The sequence below is a fragment of the Strix aluco genome, chromosome 24, assembly GCF_031877795.1.
Source record: "Strix aluco isolate bStrAlu1 chromosome 24, bStrAlu1.hap1, whole genome shotgun sequence".
Classification (NCBI taxonomy): domain Eukaryota; kingdom Metazoa; phylum Chordata; class Aves; order Strigiformes; family Strigidae; genus Strix; species Strix aluco.
Genome location: NC_133954.1, coordinates 3,692,868 through 3,709,736, shown reverse-complemented (window position 1 = coordinate 3,709,736; position 16,869 = coordinate 3,692,868). Strand labels below are relative to the sequence as shown.

Genomic DNA, 16,869 nt, shown 5'->3' with positions numbered 1-16,869 from the left:
CCCTTGTCCTCACTGATCTTCATGTTCTCCTGCACACTCTGTCTCAGAGCAGTCAGATCCCCCTCAGAAATACACTGTTTCACTGTCCCCATTTCTGTGCTGACTACCCTCAGCTCCCACAGGTGTAGCTCCAATTTCCAGCCTCAAGACATTCAGCAGCATGGGCGACTTTTCCCTGCTAGTCCCGTCCATGTGTGCTGGCCATGGCCCCTAGACTGAGTGGTGGAGGACAGAAGAATATGGAGTAGCAGCTCTGGGTCATCCCAAGGGCTGTTCCCTTCTTTACCACTCTTGCCATTCTGCAAAGCAAATCACCTTTCAGAGCCCAAAGCCAACCCCCTGCCAAGGCAGTGCAGCTCCAGCCATAGCAAGAGGAACGCTCTTGCTCAGGAGCTGATGGGGCTGCTGAGCCCTCAGAGCCTCCTGCCTTTCTGGGCATTTGTGCACAGAGACACAACAAGGCAAGGTCTCCTTGTGCCCTCACCCCCTTGCGCCCAGAGCAACACCCTTCTCCTTTGGCAGCTTGGGGAGTGTCCACAGAGGGAAGGACCACATGGAGGCCAGGCTTGAATGCAGGAGAACTTTAATGAGTCAAAAGAGGGAAACAAAGTCACTCCAAGTGGAGGTCAGCAGCAGAGCGAGCCCTGAGGGCAGCTGAGAATCTGCAGTCCTTGGCCATAGAGAAGTTCCTGCATGATGTCTGTCTGCCTGTCCCATGGAGAAAGACGAGATAGATGGGCCTTCCCCAGTTGGCACTGGTGTGCATGAGGGGAGAGACAGTAAACAAAGAAAATGTAAAGAAAGGGAAAACAATTTAGCTATCCTGAAAACAACCTCCAAAATGTTCATCCTCTGCGCAGCAACATTTTCTGAGTTCCTCCAGGTGTGTCCCTGGGGATTTCCTAACACCTTTAGCAGGGGGGGCACCTTCTGCCACAGTAGCGGCTGGTAATGCAGGAGAGGTCAAAGCCCCCAGAGTTGATGGGCACTCCGTCACAGCTGAGGATGCTGCCAACGGCAGCGGAGGTGGAGGAGCCCACAACGGTGTTCTGTGGGAAGGAGCTGAGGATGGGTCCGGGCAGGGTCACCACCACGGGGGAGGGCTGGATGGCAACGGTGGAGCTCTGGCACTGCCTGACACAGGGCTCATTGCAGCTGTTGGCCAGTGGAGTGGGGCCACAGGGCCGGCATGGCAGGCACTGGCCGTAGCAGGACATGTCTCTGAGGGTGGAGGTGCACCTGGGTAGAAGCAGGGAGGAAACAGAGCACAAGGGTGGGTGAGGAGCTGCCTGGTTACCCTGTCACCAGGAAGCCAAAGCCAATACTGAGTGGGGAGCTGGAAGCTCTGCCAAGAGCCACATGGTATTCATTCCCCCACAAACAGAAGCCTGGCTCAGGCAGGGTCTCTCTGAATTTCTAAACCAAAAGCCCCCTCAGCCACATCTCAGCTTCTTTCGCTAAGCACAGTTGCTCTCCGCTTCCCTATGTCATGATAAGAAGATCCAAACCCCAGGACAGGACAGAGCAATATCAGCTGGGATGTCTCTCAAGTGCAGATCTCCCTTTGGAAGAGGAGGAGAAGGGGCTTCAGACTCACCTGGTTCCCAAGCAGAAGGAGCCAAAAGAAGTGCATGAGAGAGCAGGGACTTGGGCTGCCTTTTATACCTGCCCTTCACTGCCGCAGGACCAGAGGCACCTTTGCAGAGGTAACAATGTTCTGATGAGCTCCTCTTGAATGCAAACCATCGCAGCTAATGCTATGGGCTGTGCTTTCATTTCCTGCACTGCTCCTTTTCATTTCCAGGTTTGTGCCATGCCCATTCCCCAGTGAAGGCTTGTTCTGAGCACTGGGATGAAAGGCCCCAGGATTTCTAGGGCAGGAATGCAGCAGTGCTGGCAGAAGACTCAGCTCAAGTGTTGGATGTTTCCAGAGCAGGCAAGTGATGTCAGTCTGGGTCACTCTGGTGGGGCTGTTTTAAGTGGTATTAGAACGAAATTCCAGACATCTTCAGATGGATGCCGTGGGATCCCGCACATGAGGTTATACCATGTCCATATATTTTCCTGCCTCCCTCCTCAGCTCACCTCAGTGGTCACTTGTTGTTGCCTCCCCAGGTGTAGGTGTTGTGCTGCTGGGGTTTGACCCCATCCTGCCTAACACTGCCCAGTCCCCCGGGATCCTCAGCAGAGTCCATGGACCGTTGTGTTCCCATGTGTGTTCTTTTCTTGTGTTTCCTTGTAAGCAGCTGTATTTTTGTGAATGCATGTGGGATCACAGATTTCTGTAAAATTCCATGTCAGTGTGCATGAGCTTGTGTGTATGTGTGACGTCGTGTGTTCTTCATCACAAGGGAACATGATGCTCATGGCCCGGCCAGTCTCCTCTGCTCTGTCCATGAGCACCACAGAGCAGCAGGTTGCCAGGGTCAGAAGGAGCCTGAGTGCAGCTGAATGGTGATGGCACCAGCCTGCTAGAGATGTGTCCAGGGAAGAGGCTCTGAAGTGCAGCCCCTGGCTCCTGAGCCCTCCTTTTCCTGCCCCTCTAAAACTCACGCTCCGCTGCTGCCAATGTCAGGCCGCTACAAGGATGGTTTCACTCCAGCTTGGCTCCTTAGTTTAATTCAGTGTAACAACAGTGGGAGTGCCTCAGCACGGCTGGCAGTGCCCCCTCCCTGCCTCTCCAGGCCAGGACACGGCTGCTCTCCCCAGCTCTAGAGAGTTCAGAAGGACGGGGATTGCTTTCTGGGCAAGGAGAAAGGCTGAGGAATCCTGCTGACCATGTGCTGGCCATCCCTGAGTGCATCTGCTTCCCGTGCAGTGTCGGTGGTGTCTGGGCTGGGACATGGCCCTCTCTCAGGTCCCTGCACATGACAAATGTATTTGTGCATCCCATCAACCTGATGCTGTATCAGGCAGGGACCAAATTCGTGGATGAAACAGGTACTGAATGAAAGGGGTATGAAGCCTGATATCGCTGTGCTGTGAGGGGAAGGACAGACCCTGTGGGTTTCACAAGGAAAGGTAAGGAGCTGATGACTGCTTTGGATTTCAGACCACAGAAACCTTACTGCCCCACACTGGAATCTCACTCTGAGTGCCCAGCAACTGCCCCGGGCAGGGAATTCAAGACAACATCCCCCAAAGCCTGCTGCTGCCCCACAGAGGTGTCACAAAGAGACTCTCTTTCCAACAACGGCTGTGTACAGTGGGTAAATGTTCTAAGCCCATCTGCCCTCCTGAACATTTGTCTGCCTGGGCTCAGGCCCAGCTTGGACACAGTGCAGCCAAGGCTTCCCCCCTTCCCTTGAGTGACCTCGGGGAGATCAGTGCCAGGGAGCTCTGCTGGGAGAGCTCAGTCAGGGCTGATTCCCCTCAGTGTAGCTGAGGACCACCCTCACTGCTTTCTCAGGAGCTAAAAGCCACAGTGGAACAAGGAAAGGGCAGGGGATGTGTGTACCTAGAGTTTAGCAAGAGCGTGACAGCCTCTCTCGCACTGCCTTTATGATGAAACTTGTGAGAAATGTGTTCAGCAAGAGGATGATAATGTGGGTGGGATATTGGCTGGACTACCAGGCTCAAACAGTTGTGATGAGTGGTGCAAAGCCCAGCTAGCAGACACGTACTGACGGGCTTTCTCAGGGATCAGCAGGAGGATCAATACTCCAATGCTTTCATAAACAGCACAAGTAGTGGGAAGGTGAGAATTTTCTGCAAGTTTGGGGATGACACCCAACCACAGGCAACAGGCAGACACTGATCTCTGTCAGACAAATTGTTGCCAGCAGGTCCAGGAAATAAGAGTTCAAAGGAAAGAGAGAAGATGGACTGGACTGTGGAGGTCCTCTGTGACATGAGTGGAGGCAATGAACAGCTTCTGGGATAGGGAAATTTCTAGTTAAGCAAGAGGCTAAAAGAAAGAATGAGAACTGGAATGGATTTCCCTGGGAGATTCTGCAATCTCCATCCTGGAGCGGCCTGATCTAATGGGAAATATTCCAAGTGGGGATTGACCCAGACAACCTCTGCAGGTCCCTGCTCAGCTACAGTGTGACTGTGTGATTCCCCCTGTCCCCTGCCCTCCCTGAACCCTGCACGCCCAGGTCACCCTTGGCCTCCCATCCCCTCTGCTAGAGAGCAGCTCGGAGGCATTGTGCTCGGCCTGCAGAGGGGCAGCTGAAGGGAGGCTCTCAGCCTCCTCCGTGCCATGGGCAGGAGGTGAGTGGCTGCTGTTTGCAGGCGCTGAGCTCGGGGACAGCTCTGGGAAGCTGCTGCATGTGCTGGGCCAAGGCCCTGCTGCTGCCCCAGGCTGCAGCTGGCGCTGGGCAGGCTTCTTCTTGCTGGGGAGCCCTTGCTGGAGGAGGGAGAGAGTGGGATTGCCGGGAGCGCAAGTGGTGGCGGTGCAGAGCCGCTGAGCACTCTGAGCCCGGGCGAGCCCCCGAGCGGCGCCGGCGCAGGGCTCAGCCCCGGGGCGGAGCTGGCGGCGGCCGAGAGGAGCGGAGGCGGCGGAGAGGAGGCGCCGCGGCCGGAGCAGAGAGCCGGGGCTGGCGGGGGGCAGCGAGGCGCGGGCGGCGGAGCGGCGGGATGCGGCGGGGCCGGGGCGCAGGGCTGGCGGGGCTGGCCGCGGTGCTCCTGGGTACGCGGGGCTGGGCCGGGTCTCGCCTGTGACCCTCCTGCTCCTCTTGAACCTTATTCTCTTCTCTGTCCTCCCTTCTGCCCCCAATGAGCTCGTTCCCTCCCAGCTTGCTTCTCTATACTCTTACACCATTTCCGCATCCATCCATCCATCCATCCCAGCCAATCACTTTTCCTCAGTCCCTTCTCCTCTTCCTCACTCGGACTGTCCTTCCAAACATCCCTCATACAATCCTGTCCCCAAACAACCACTCTTAGAGAAGCTGTCCACTCCATCCTGTGTTCTCAGATCACACCCCCATCATCTGTGAAGTGTCCCCTTCTCCCGTCTCCCGCTGCACGACATGTTCAGCTGAAGCAAAGGGATTCTTCTTTTCTCCTCGGCAGTGGCTGCGGGCAGAGCCCAGGTGCAGCAGGAGCCGTCGGCAGAGACCAACGAGGGCACCGGCGTCACCATCAACTGCTCCCACCCCAACGCAAAGATCACCGACTACATCCACTGGTACCGTCAGCTCCCGGGCCGAGCCCCCGCATTCCTCGCGCTCACTCTAAAAGGCTCCAAAGTTCTGCAGGCCCCGCCGGGGCGGCTGTCGGTGGCGGCAGACCGCCGGTCCAGCGCCCTGTGGCTCGCCCGGCCCCGGCGCGGGGACGCGGCGGTGTATTACTGCGCGCTGGGAGACACGGGGAGAGGAGCCGGGGCTGCGGCCGGGCACGAACCGCCGCGGGCGGGACCGGGCGGGGCCGGCGGGGGCGGGGGGACAGCCCCGGGCGGGCCCGCCAGGGGGCGCTGCCGCTCCGCCCGCCGGGGCCGCCTCGCCCCGCCCGGCCCCGCCCGGCCCTGCCTGTCCCCGGGCCCCGCGCCGCTTCCCCCGCCCGCCCGGCCCCGCCACCAACACCGGCACCACCAGGCCCCCCCAGCAGTCAAGGCCTGGCCTCAGCACCTCTTCTCATTGACGGCCGCTGCGGGTCTGTGCTCCCGAGGCCACCAAAGAGCCGCGCTTGGGCAGCGCTGCCCAGGGACAGGCAGACGGGCTGGGCAAGGCAGGCAGGGCAGGGCGGGCTTTCCCCCAGGCTCTCTTGCTGCCTCCCGACGGGCTCAGACTCTGCTGCCTAACGGGGCATCCTCGGGCCTGTCTGTAACGGCCGGCCAGCTCTGCCTCAGAAATGCCTCGCCCAGGGGACAGAGTCCCAGAGCTTTTGCCCTTCCCGGGCACATGCACCAAGGGCTCCCCCAAGGCTGTTAGTACCGCCAACAGCCTCCCTGCACGTTCGACGGAGCCAATTAGCAACGGGGCAATTAAGAAACCAATGCACCCAGATGTAGAGTTAGTGGCTAGTGGAGTCAGTCTTTACATGGCAAAGGCTCATTCCATCAAAGCAGAAACGTTCGTCCGAGGTCTGTCAAGTTCTCTTTACTGTGGTCTACCACCTGCTCCTCCAGCCTGGCAGGGCCAGACCTTCACCTGGGTTACACTGCTTACCTTGCCTTGCAGCAGTGGTTGATTTTATTCCTCTGACACCAACAGAGACAAAGGATTGACCTGAACACACCTTTGGTTCCACCCTCTTGCCTGGGTAGCTCTTCCAAACAGGGCAGTATGTTGCCCCAAAGGAAACACCAACACAGTCAAGCAGGGTGACCTCGCCAGGGGGCACCTGGCCCTGCTTGTCTTTGTCTTCTCCATTTTTCTCTTCATCTTAGTGGGAATAGCCTCATCCTTGTCCCCGTGCAGAGTGAGCAGCCCCCGAGTCTGCTGATGTGTTTCCCCCTTGGCAGGCTTTCCTACCTGGAGATCTGTTGTGCCACCACCATTGTCCCCTAGAAGCTGGAGACATTCCTTGTCAGCAGAACTACCATTTGTGTTTCCTGCTTTCATTTTCCCACTTCTTCCTGGGTACATTCCTGATTCCCTCAGCCACGTGCTTCGAACATTATGTCACCATATGCAAAGTGCTCAGTGAAAAATGCCATCATGATGAAGAAAGTCTACATCCTGCCAGCGCTGGCAGCGTGGGCAGTGGGCTTTGTGCCCAACTACTCCCAGGTGACTCTGCTCCTTCAGCAGCCTTTCTGCACCAAGGAGGTTGTTGGCCATTTGTACTGTGATGTTGGGCCAGCACCATCCTGGCCTGTTGGGGGTTGGGCTGACCTTGGCTGGTGGTCAGGTGCCCACCAAGCTGACACGGGGGAAAAAGAAAACAAAATGCTCGTGGGTTGAGATAAGGACAGGCGGATCACTCAGCCATTACCATCACAGGCAAAATAGACTCGATTTGGGGAAATTAATTTAATTTATTGCCAATAGAGTCATAGTAGGATAATGAGAAATAGGAACAAATATAACCCCACCCTTCTTCTCAGGCTCAATCTCACTCCCACTCCTCTACTTCCTCCCTGTTGGAAGTTTGGGAAAAGCGAAACAGCGAAAAAACTGCAAAGTTTGACACAAATATGAAGATTTATCTCCTGCTCTTCCCCTTCTCTCAAGGACTGTTTTGCAGAACTCTGCAGACCTGATCTCTCATTCTTCCTCTTTCCCCACAAAACCAGCACACACCTGGCACCAAGGAATGTGCTGTGTCGTTACACAAGAAAAAATGACTTGATGGTCCCACCCACTCACACATACACACTTAGATAAATACTACCCCAAGTTTGTATCTAACTCAGAGGGATGAGAATCCAGTACCAAGTTGGAGGGACAGATTGACGGGATTGTGCTTTTCACCCCCCCAAGAAGGGATGCATTTTGTAAGATTTGGGCCATTGGCTACACCGACAGATTAGCCAGGAATTAAGTGTTTGTGATTGCAATCGATTTTTGTGTGCAGTGCGATATATTCAACCTGCACTTTGTGCATTTATCGTAGGCACTCTCAGAGAGCCTGTACATGTTGCATAAGAATAAACCGTACTGTTCATGAACCCGACGGCTTCTCTTGAACGCAACCGGACCTACAGCACATGGGCTGTTCGTGCACCTGGTGTCCGGCCTCTAGTTACAGCCATAATTGGCATAGCTATTAAGAGATCAATCCAGGCACCCCTGGTCCCTGCAATCTCTGAGGACCAGCTAGAACACAAGGGGATTCATCTCTTACCAAATTAATTCATTACCTTAAATGCAACACTCCCCCCAAGTGGCACAGAGGAATGGGGAATGGGGGGTGCGGTCAGTTCATAGCACAGTTTCCCTGCTGCTCCTTCCTCCTCACACTCTTTCCCGCCTCCAGCGTGGGGTCCCCCCCACGGCAGACAGTCCTTCATGGACCTCTCCAACACAGGTCCTCCCATGGGCTGCAGTTCTTCATGAACTGCTCCAGCGTGGGTGGTTTCCACAGGGTGCAGTCCTTCAGGAACAGACTGCTCCAGTGAGGGTCCCCTGCGGAGCCACAGGTTCTGCCAGAAAACTTCCTTCAGCGTGGGCTCCTCTCCACAGGGCCACAGGTCCCGCCAGGAGCCTTCTCCAACGTGAGTTCTCATGTGGTCACAGCTTCCTTCAGGGCACATCCACCTGCTCTGGTGTGGGGTCTCCACGGGCTGCAGGGTGGATATCTGCTCCACCATGGACCTGCATGGGCTGCACGGGGACAACCTGTGTCACCATGGTCTTCACCAAGTGCTGCAGGGGAATCTCTGCTGCGGCACCTGGAGCACCTCCTTCCCCTCCTGCCTCACTGACCTTGGTGTCTGCAGAGTTGTTGCTCTCACATTTTCTCATTCCTCACTTCCAGATTATGTTGTGCAACACTTTATTCCCCTTCTTACATTTATTATCATAGAGGTGCTACCAGTGTCACTGATTGGCTCAGCTTTGGTCAGTGCAGGGTCAGTCTTAGTGTGGGCTGGAACTGACTCTGTCCAACATGGGGAGGCAGCTTCTGGCATCTCCTCACAGAAGCCACTCCTGCAGCCAACACCCCTGTCCCTTTCCCCCTAAGCCCAATATATTCCACCACTCTGATCTGTGAATCACATATTTTAGAATTATCATTAATATATACATTCATCACAAAATCTACAATGTTCAAAAACTTCATTTACATGAACAAAAAGAATTCCTCACACCAAAATCAAAATAACACCATCACAGCACCAACAATAGTGGACATTGTACAGACACTCCTCCCCTCATCCCTTCACCACAATTACAACAGCAGAAATTCCCCAGAATTATGCCACTCCCCTCTCTACAGCAACATTCAGTCCATGTTCCAGGGTTCCCTGGGGCTCCATTTTAGGGCCATTTCTCTTCAAAGATTTTATAAATGATCTGGATGCAGGAATCAAATGTACTTTAAGTAAGTTTGATGATGATACTGAACAAGGAGGAGCTGTGGACTGTCTGGAGGGTAGAGAGGCCTTGCAGAGAGAGCTGGATAGACTAGAGAGCCGGGCAATCTCCAACCTCATGAAATGTAAAAAGAGCAAGTGCCGGATTCTCCACCTGGGCCGGGGTAATCATGGTTATACGTATAAACTGGGGGACGAGAGGCTGGAGAGCAGCCCCGCGGAAAGAGATGTGGAGTTTTAGGTTGATGGCAAGTGAGTCAACAGTGTGTCCTGGCAGCCTGAAGGCTCAACAGTGTCCTGGGGTGCATCAAGCAGAGCACAGCTAGCAGGTTGAGGGAGGTGATTGTCCCACTCTGCACTGGTGCGGCCCCACCTCAAGTATTGTGTGCAGGTTTGGGCACCTTGAAATAAGACAGACATCAAACTATTAGAGTGTGTCCAGAGGACGGTGACAAAGATGGTGAAAAGTCTTGAGGGCAAGAGTTATGAGGAGTGGCTGAGGTCACTTAGATTGTTCAGCTTGGAGAAGAGAAGGCTGAGGGGTGACCTCATCACAGTCCACACCTTCCTCAAGGGGGGCAGCAGTAGGGGAGGTGCTGATCTCTTTCTGGTGACCAGTGGTAGGAAATGGAATGCAAAGGAAAAGGTCAAGGTGTTGTGGTTTGATCCCAGAGGTCAACTGAGCGCCACACAGCCCTTCACTCACTCCCTCCCCCCGAGAGCTGGAAAGGTAAAAATTGAATCAAAATGCTCAGGAATGGAGGTAAGGACAGGTAGGGGTCGCTCACCCTTTAACGGTAACAGCCAAAGACAGGGTCCCTTGGGGAAGAAAACAGGAACATGTCTGTAATGGAAACACTAAAAAGAGAACAATTAACAGACAGAATGGGACAGTGAGTAGCATTACCATATCTTAAAACACCTCCCCCCACCCCTCCCTTCTTTCCAGTCTCAGTTTTGTTCCCAATATTTCTACCTCTTCCCCAGCGGCACAGGGACACGGGATGGGGGCTGCAGTCAGCATCCTGCTTCTTCCTCCAAGGTGGGGGGCAGCACTCTTCTACACTCTTCTTCCCCCTGCTCCACGGGGCGTCCCTCCAATGGGATACAACCCTCCACAAACTTTCTCTGGCATGAGTCCTCCCCACGGGATGCATTCTTCTCTAGATACTCCAGCATGAGTCACCCCCACATGTTTCAGTACTCCCAGTGCCAAACTACAACAAAGATCACCATCACTAATAGGCTTGGTCTTGCCCAGAGTGCGTCTGACTTGGAGCTGGGGGAGCTTTTGTGAAGCTTCTCAAAGGGGACCACTGCTGTAGCCCCCTCCCCCAGGAACAAAAACCCTGTCAGCCAAACCCAGTACCCAAACAAATGGAATGAAGCTGCATCAGGGAAGTTCAGCCTGAACATTAGGAAAAGGTTCTTCACTGAGAGGGTGGTTGGTCACTGGAACAGGCTCCCCACGCACGTGGTCACAGCACCAAATGTGTCAGAGCTCAAGGAGCATCTGGACGATGCTCTCAGCCATATGGTTTAGTTTTAGGCAGTCCTGCAAGGAGCAGGGAGTTGCGCTCGATGATCCTTATGGGCCCCTACCAACTCCAGATATTCTATCATTGCATGATGCCATGACATGTCAGCACACATGAAAACACATGTGCATGCACAGCCAGTTGCACAGGAACCCCTGCACATGCACACACACACACACACACACACATTGAGCCCCGAGACTTGTCATCACATCAGTGTTCACAGTTGCTCATACGCACTTGCACACACACACTTGCATGTAGATAGACGTGCAAGCTCGTGTACAGAGATAGATATGTGCTCGTCTGCACACACAGATGCCCACACACATACACACACACGCACACTGACACCACACACACTTACTTGCTCACCTGCAAAAACGCCCAGGTACACAAACCCCTGCACAGACACACACAGACAGGCACTTGTTCACACACACACGGGCACACACTCACTCTCACATGGGCATTTGCAAATGCACACCCAAGGGCAAACACACAGGCACAAATGCCCCCTCAGGCACAGGCAGGTGCATATGCACATGAGGAAGCACAGCCTCTCCCCACACTCTGAGAACCAGGACTCCACCAGGCAGCTCTCTGCCTCTGTGCCCCTGACAACTCCAGGCAAGTCCTTGGAAGCCCAGTGCTCAGAAGGGAAATCAGACCCCGGCCATCGCTGGTGGATTTAATGACAGCAGAGAGCTTTTGGGCTTTTGTGGGTTGAGCAGAAGCAGTTCAATCGATTGTGTTCTCATTACAGGAAAGACAGAAGGTGTCTTGGGGTCCAAGCTGCAGGAACTTCTTTGGAAATTCAGCCTGTTCACAGGCAAAGTCTGCTCGTGAGAGACAAAGTCAAAGCTAGAGACCATCCCTATTGCTGCAGCTGCAGGGCTTCCCCGCTTTACAAGCCAAAACAATCCCAGAGTCGGACAAGATCCAGCCCATCCCTGGTGATCGCCGTGGGGCAGCTGTGGAGGTCTGGGACCAGTTCCAGTTGAGCACAGGGAGAGGTGCTGCCCTGACATGCTCCCATGGCAGCAAAGGGCTGTGTCTGGGGTGAGCCAGATGCCCTGCAGCTGCAAATGCTGAGGCTGGGACACCAGAGAGGAAGGTGGCCTGATGAAGTTGCCTTAAGATAAAGACCTGCTCTTCCGTGGGTGTCTGATGTGTCTGAGGGAGAGATGGGCCAGAGGGAAAGAGAAGGAGGCAAAGCGAGTGAGGCACCTGGAGAAAATTGCCTCTGTGAGGTACTGGAAGAGACATGAGAAGTTCCCTTTCCACCTGGATGGGGTAAAAATGATAAGATTTGGATCTCAGCTGGAGGTAGAATTCGGATCTGTTCCTCATGCTGGGATGTTCCCAAATTGCTGTGAGACAGGGTTCAGATTCCTGTAGGAAATGCAGGACATCAGGGAGGGCAAACAATAAATATATTGGAATATGGCGGTGCAAAGTAATTAATTCCAGAATAACAATTCCTGTGAGCCTACACACAAGTGACCCAGTTTTCTCTGGGCACAGGAGCCTTTTCAGTGTCTTGAGTAACTCGCTCACCTGAGGAACTTCACCAGAGGTCACTGTAAAGGCCTGTGGAAAGTGAGAGCATCCAGTTCACTAAGGCTGTCTGATCAAATTCCCTTCCCATTCAAAGGGAAGGACAAGTGAAAGGGAAAGTGATAATCAAGGCACACAATGAGAGCAGTCTCTCAGGAAGTGATGAGGGAGACAAGGAGGGAGACCAGAGCTCTTCAGCCTCTAACTGATGGGCCATAAGGGAACTGCAGGTGCAGCTTTGAAGTGTTTGAGGCTGAGCTTTGTAAGTGACAAGAGGAACCTGAGGATTTGGGATGTTTGAGGGGGTCCTGCGGGACCAGGGAACAGTTCTGAAGGAATTCTTAGGGTAAAGGTCAAAGGTGGTGGGGAAGAGGGGACTGGGGAGGAGAAAGGGAGGCAGTAGAGGGGAGGAGGGATAAAAGGAAGTCCCTGCCCCTAAGCAGGGGCTGGTCAGTGCACTTGCCGGGATGAGCCCTGTGCCTGATCACCACAGTCCCCCCTGATTCCTTATTAAATCCTTTCTTAACCACCCTTCTCTGTAGCTTCACTCCCTTTCCCATGTGTGAGCACTGCAAGGTCTGAGCGCCAGTAACTGGAGAGTCTGGTGTGAAAGAGAGAGCTGGGTGCCAGGAACTGGGTGAACAGCCAGTGCCTACAGGGATTTTAGACCTTGGTGCCAGTCACTGGAGAAGGGTCACAGGGCCTTCTGCTCTTTGAACTGTCACCTGGAGGGACTGATGTATAAGCAGTGTGCTTGTGACTCCAGAGGGTGTAAGTGTGTGTGTTTTCACTGGGAACTGTGTGTCTCAGTCATACTGGAGACAGTCAAACAAGGGGCCACTTCCATGATGAAGAGCCTGGAGCGTGTCTCATATGGAGATCCCAGCTGAGAGAGCTGGGACTGTTCAGCACAGAGAAGAGAAGTCTCCGGGGAGCTCTCATCACTGTGTACAAATATCAGCAGGGAGGGTGTGAAGAAGGCAGAGCCAGGCTCTTCTGCGTGGTGCCCTGTGACAGGACAAGGGACATTGGGCACGAAGTGAAACACAGGAGGCTCTGTCTGAACACCAGGGAACCCTTTTTCACTGTGATGGTGAGGGAACACTGGCACAGATGCCCAGAGAGGTTGTGGAGTCTCCATCCTTGGAGGTCCTCCAAATCACTCTGGACATGGACCTTTGCAACCAGCTCTAGGTGACTCTTCCTGAGGCAGGTTTGGACCTGCTGACCTCCAGACGTCCCTTCCAAATGTACCAATTCTGTGTTTCTGTAACAGGAGACATGAGGGAATGCTGAGAGAACTGGCCTTCTTCAGCCTTCCAAAGAGAAGTTTGAGATTTTTTCTGATTTCTAACACTTGACTGGGGGATGCAGGGCCAGATGGAGCCAAACTCTTCTTGAGCACATGGAGAATGCAGAGCACAATGGGCATGATCTGCAACAGGGGAAATTCCTACCAGAAATTTGGATTTTTTTTTTTTTTTTTTTTGTCGGTGAGGGTGGTACATGGAATTAGATGGATTGAAGTAAGAATGGCAGTCTGGCTCCTTAAGGTGTTGATTGAAGTACCATTAATTGGAATTAATGCAGGAAGGAAAAGAGGAATAGGACAGGTGATGTTACGCTCCTTCAAATGCTGGGTACCCCGAGTTTTAGAGCATGAGATGGACCTCTAGTAAGGACATGGCAGAAGGTGAAGATCCTACCTGTGCTGAAATTATCTGACATTGTTCTCTTTGGACTTTTAATGGGATTGTCTTAGAAATAGACACAATACTCATCATTTCTACTGTTGAGTAAAATTACATTTCTACAAAAACACGTTGATTCACTCCTAGAAAAGATGTGGACATGCTTGTGGCATCTTTGCTAAGTGGTCCAAGAGATTATATACACCAGAGCACAACATGTGTGTGCCCCTACTCAGGTCAGCTGTCATGCAGGTCTCTAACATCTCCATGAACAATTGTCTTGTGGTTACTGTGGGCCACTGCTTGTGGGGAAATGGGTTCCCTGGTTCATGAGGTATTTCTGTTTGGAAAGAGGGAGAAAGTTCACATTAAATGGAGGGTTTGACAGGGACAGTAAGTTTCTGCCATGTTTGGAGTGGAGTGTCATTCTCCAGGTGTCTGAGACCTACATCCTAGAATGGTGCTGGGAGAAGCCTCAGGGCAGACACTGATGGACCCAGGTGCAGCCAAGCCAGACAATGTGTAAGGGAAGGTGAGAGAAGAGACACAAACAGGAAGGAAGGAGAGATTCCCATGGATGTGGCCCTGTGGTCAGTGAGAATGGTTGCAGGGCAGGACTATGGCTCAATTTCTGCTCTCATTTAAAATGCTGAAGTCCTAATGTTGGTGTAGATGTCTGCTGTGACTCTTAGGAAGGCAGATCCATCTCTGTAGCCCCTTGGAGGTTGAGCTTTAGCCTGCTCTTCCACCTGGGAAAGGCTTTGCCAGCCACAGAACACTCCACATTTCTAGGACCCTCCTTTTAGACCAGAAGGAGATGCAACACGTCCATGAAAATATTCCCATTATTACCATTATTGTTACCTGGATCATTATTCAACTCACTGTGGAGGTTTTTTTAGAGAAAAGCCAAAGAGACATAATCAAAATGAACAGGCTTTTTTTACCTCTGTTGTGACTGGTGCATGGGGCCACTCTGGAGTTGATCTGGAAATGGGGTGGCAGTAGGAGTCTCCACCTGCCTATCCCCCACCCCTTCACATGTTCTTTTATGTCTGGGGTGCAGGGCTGCCCCATCCCCACCCCTCACAGGGCAGGGCTCCAGTGGGTGCCCCATGTGCTCTCTGGGTATGTGTCTGGGTGAACAGCCTGATCCCTCATCCTATTCCCTGCTGACCCCTCACCCCTTTCCCTACAGAATAGTTTCTCTGGGTTTGTGTCATCCAGCAGCCTCACTGGAGCCAGGTTCCTCTCTCACCCCGTCAGTTACTCCACCAGAACAAGACACAGGCAGAGCCCCTGGGTGCTGCACAACAGGGTTCATCTCCTATTTCTGAGGATCTGGGCGAGAGGTGTTTTTCCCAGAAAGCTGATGAAAGACAGAGGAGAAGTGACAGAAATGGAGGAGGCTTCTGTTCTCAGAAGAAATAGCAACATCCCCAGAGAGCTGAGGACACCAGGGAAAGGTGTGAAACCTCAGCGACGAAGATACCCCTGACCTCCCAGATGGCCCAGCAGTGGCTGTGCAAAAGAGCAGGTGATTCTAGCTGGGGAGGTGAGGACTCCACTGCCAGCTGAGCCTCTTCCCACAACTGGGACCCCCAGAGCCCCCAGGGCCCCTCACTGTGGAGATGCTGAGAATGCCCCTGGCTGAGGGAGCCACAGGTGTTGCTGCTGGAGGAGGGAGAAACCCAGAAGGAGCATTTCAGGCACAGGAAGAACAGATCGTTTCTCTTCACCACTTCTTCCTTTGCTCCCCCAAGAGAGTCATTTCCGGCAGCTCTGTTATCTGGGGGCTGGGAGGTGCTTTTCTGACTCTCTCTCATTCAGCAAACAGGCAGGTTGGTCTTGACATGAACCTTGGATATCTCATCCTCACAGCCTTCGTGGGGCAAGTGTTGGGTAAGTCCTGGCTTTCTATCAACAAATACTTCTCTTCCCCTGTGGAAACTCTCACAAGTCTTATCAGGATGATGTGGGGAACTACTCTTGCATAATAGGAAATATTATCTCTAGATGCTCTTACTGTTGGTATTGAGAAGAGAATAGAGAAAAGAGATATCTCAGGCCCCTTCTTCTGTTTTTCTTTCCATTTCAATCAAACTTTCTATGCATCTCTCTTATGATCCACCTGCTGTCAGTCTCACTTGTCTCTGCACTCCAACATTTCCCCCTTTCCACCACTAATTAGCAGATCCTGTCAATGCTGCTACTAGGACATTAAAGCCCTCATCCCACTGACATCAGTAAGGTCTCCCATTCTGCTTCCTGGCTGGCACATACCTGCCGTGGCCTCCAGTCTCCTGCTGATGGTCAGCACAACCAGGGCTCCCTCTTTCCAACACTGGGCTCAGCACTGCATGTACCCAGGGAGTTAGGAGCCCTCCAAGATGACAGGGATGGGGAAGTAGCATGAATATTTTGCAAGAGTTCCCCAGGACCCTCAGGCTGTTGAAGGGGTGTTGGTCCAGCCCACAAAGAAAAGGCATGACAGGCTGTTCCCTGTGCCTCTGGGCAGTAGGACAAAGAGAAGCAGGAGGAGCAGGGACACAGCACAGCTCTCCTCATAGTCCATGCTGACAGGCAGCCTTCTTCTCCAGGGTTTTGCATCCATTTCTGGTTTCCTCCCCAGAGACCCTCCCTGCAGAGTCACTGACCTGCTTTTTCTTCCAGGCACCATGGGACAGAGCACTGTCACCCAGGAAGAAGGAAAAGTCACAGTGAAGCAGAGAGACACCTTTCAGACTAACTGTACATACCACATTCCCAGCTTTTATGCCTTGTTTTGGTACCAGCAGAGGAAAGGCCAAGCTCCCCAGCTGCTCTCGTATCAGGCAGCAGCTGGCCCAAGGCACAGTGGCCGTCTCACCACGTTGCTGAACACCACAGAGAAATACAGTGTCCTGCAGCTGGAGGAAGTCAAGGTCTCTGACAGTGCCTTGTACCTCTGTGCTGTGGGTGTCACCCTGGTGCAGGGAGCTTCCTTGGCTGTGCAAGAAGCCAGGGGAGGGAGGGGATGTGTGTGTGCAAGGCTGAGCTTGGGGGAAGGGTCCCTCAGCTCTCCCCTGGCAGCTCTGCTTCCCCTGGGCACCCAGGGATCTGCAGGCCTAAATTTTCTTCCAGGAGGGGAGAGTGTCAGTGGTTTGAGAGGAAG

At 53.4% G+C, this 16,869-nt stretch overlaps 1 protein-coding gene across 1 annotated transcript; it reads right to left on the bottom strand.

Moving 5' to 3' along the window:
- Positions 1-911: 911 nt before the first annotated feature.
- LOC141934204 (feather keratin Cos1-2-like) lies at positions 912-1,217 on the bottom strand. Its single transcript, XM_074849541.1, has one exon. The coding sequence runs from the start codon at positions 1,215-1,217 to the stop codon at positions 912-914; it is 306 nt and encodes a 101-aa protein (XP_074705642.1).
- Between the last annotated feature and the right edge of the window lie 15,652 nt (positions 1,218-16,869).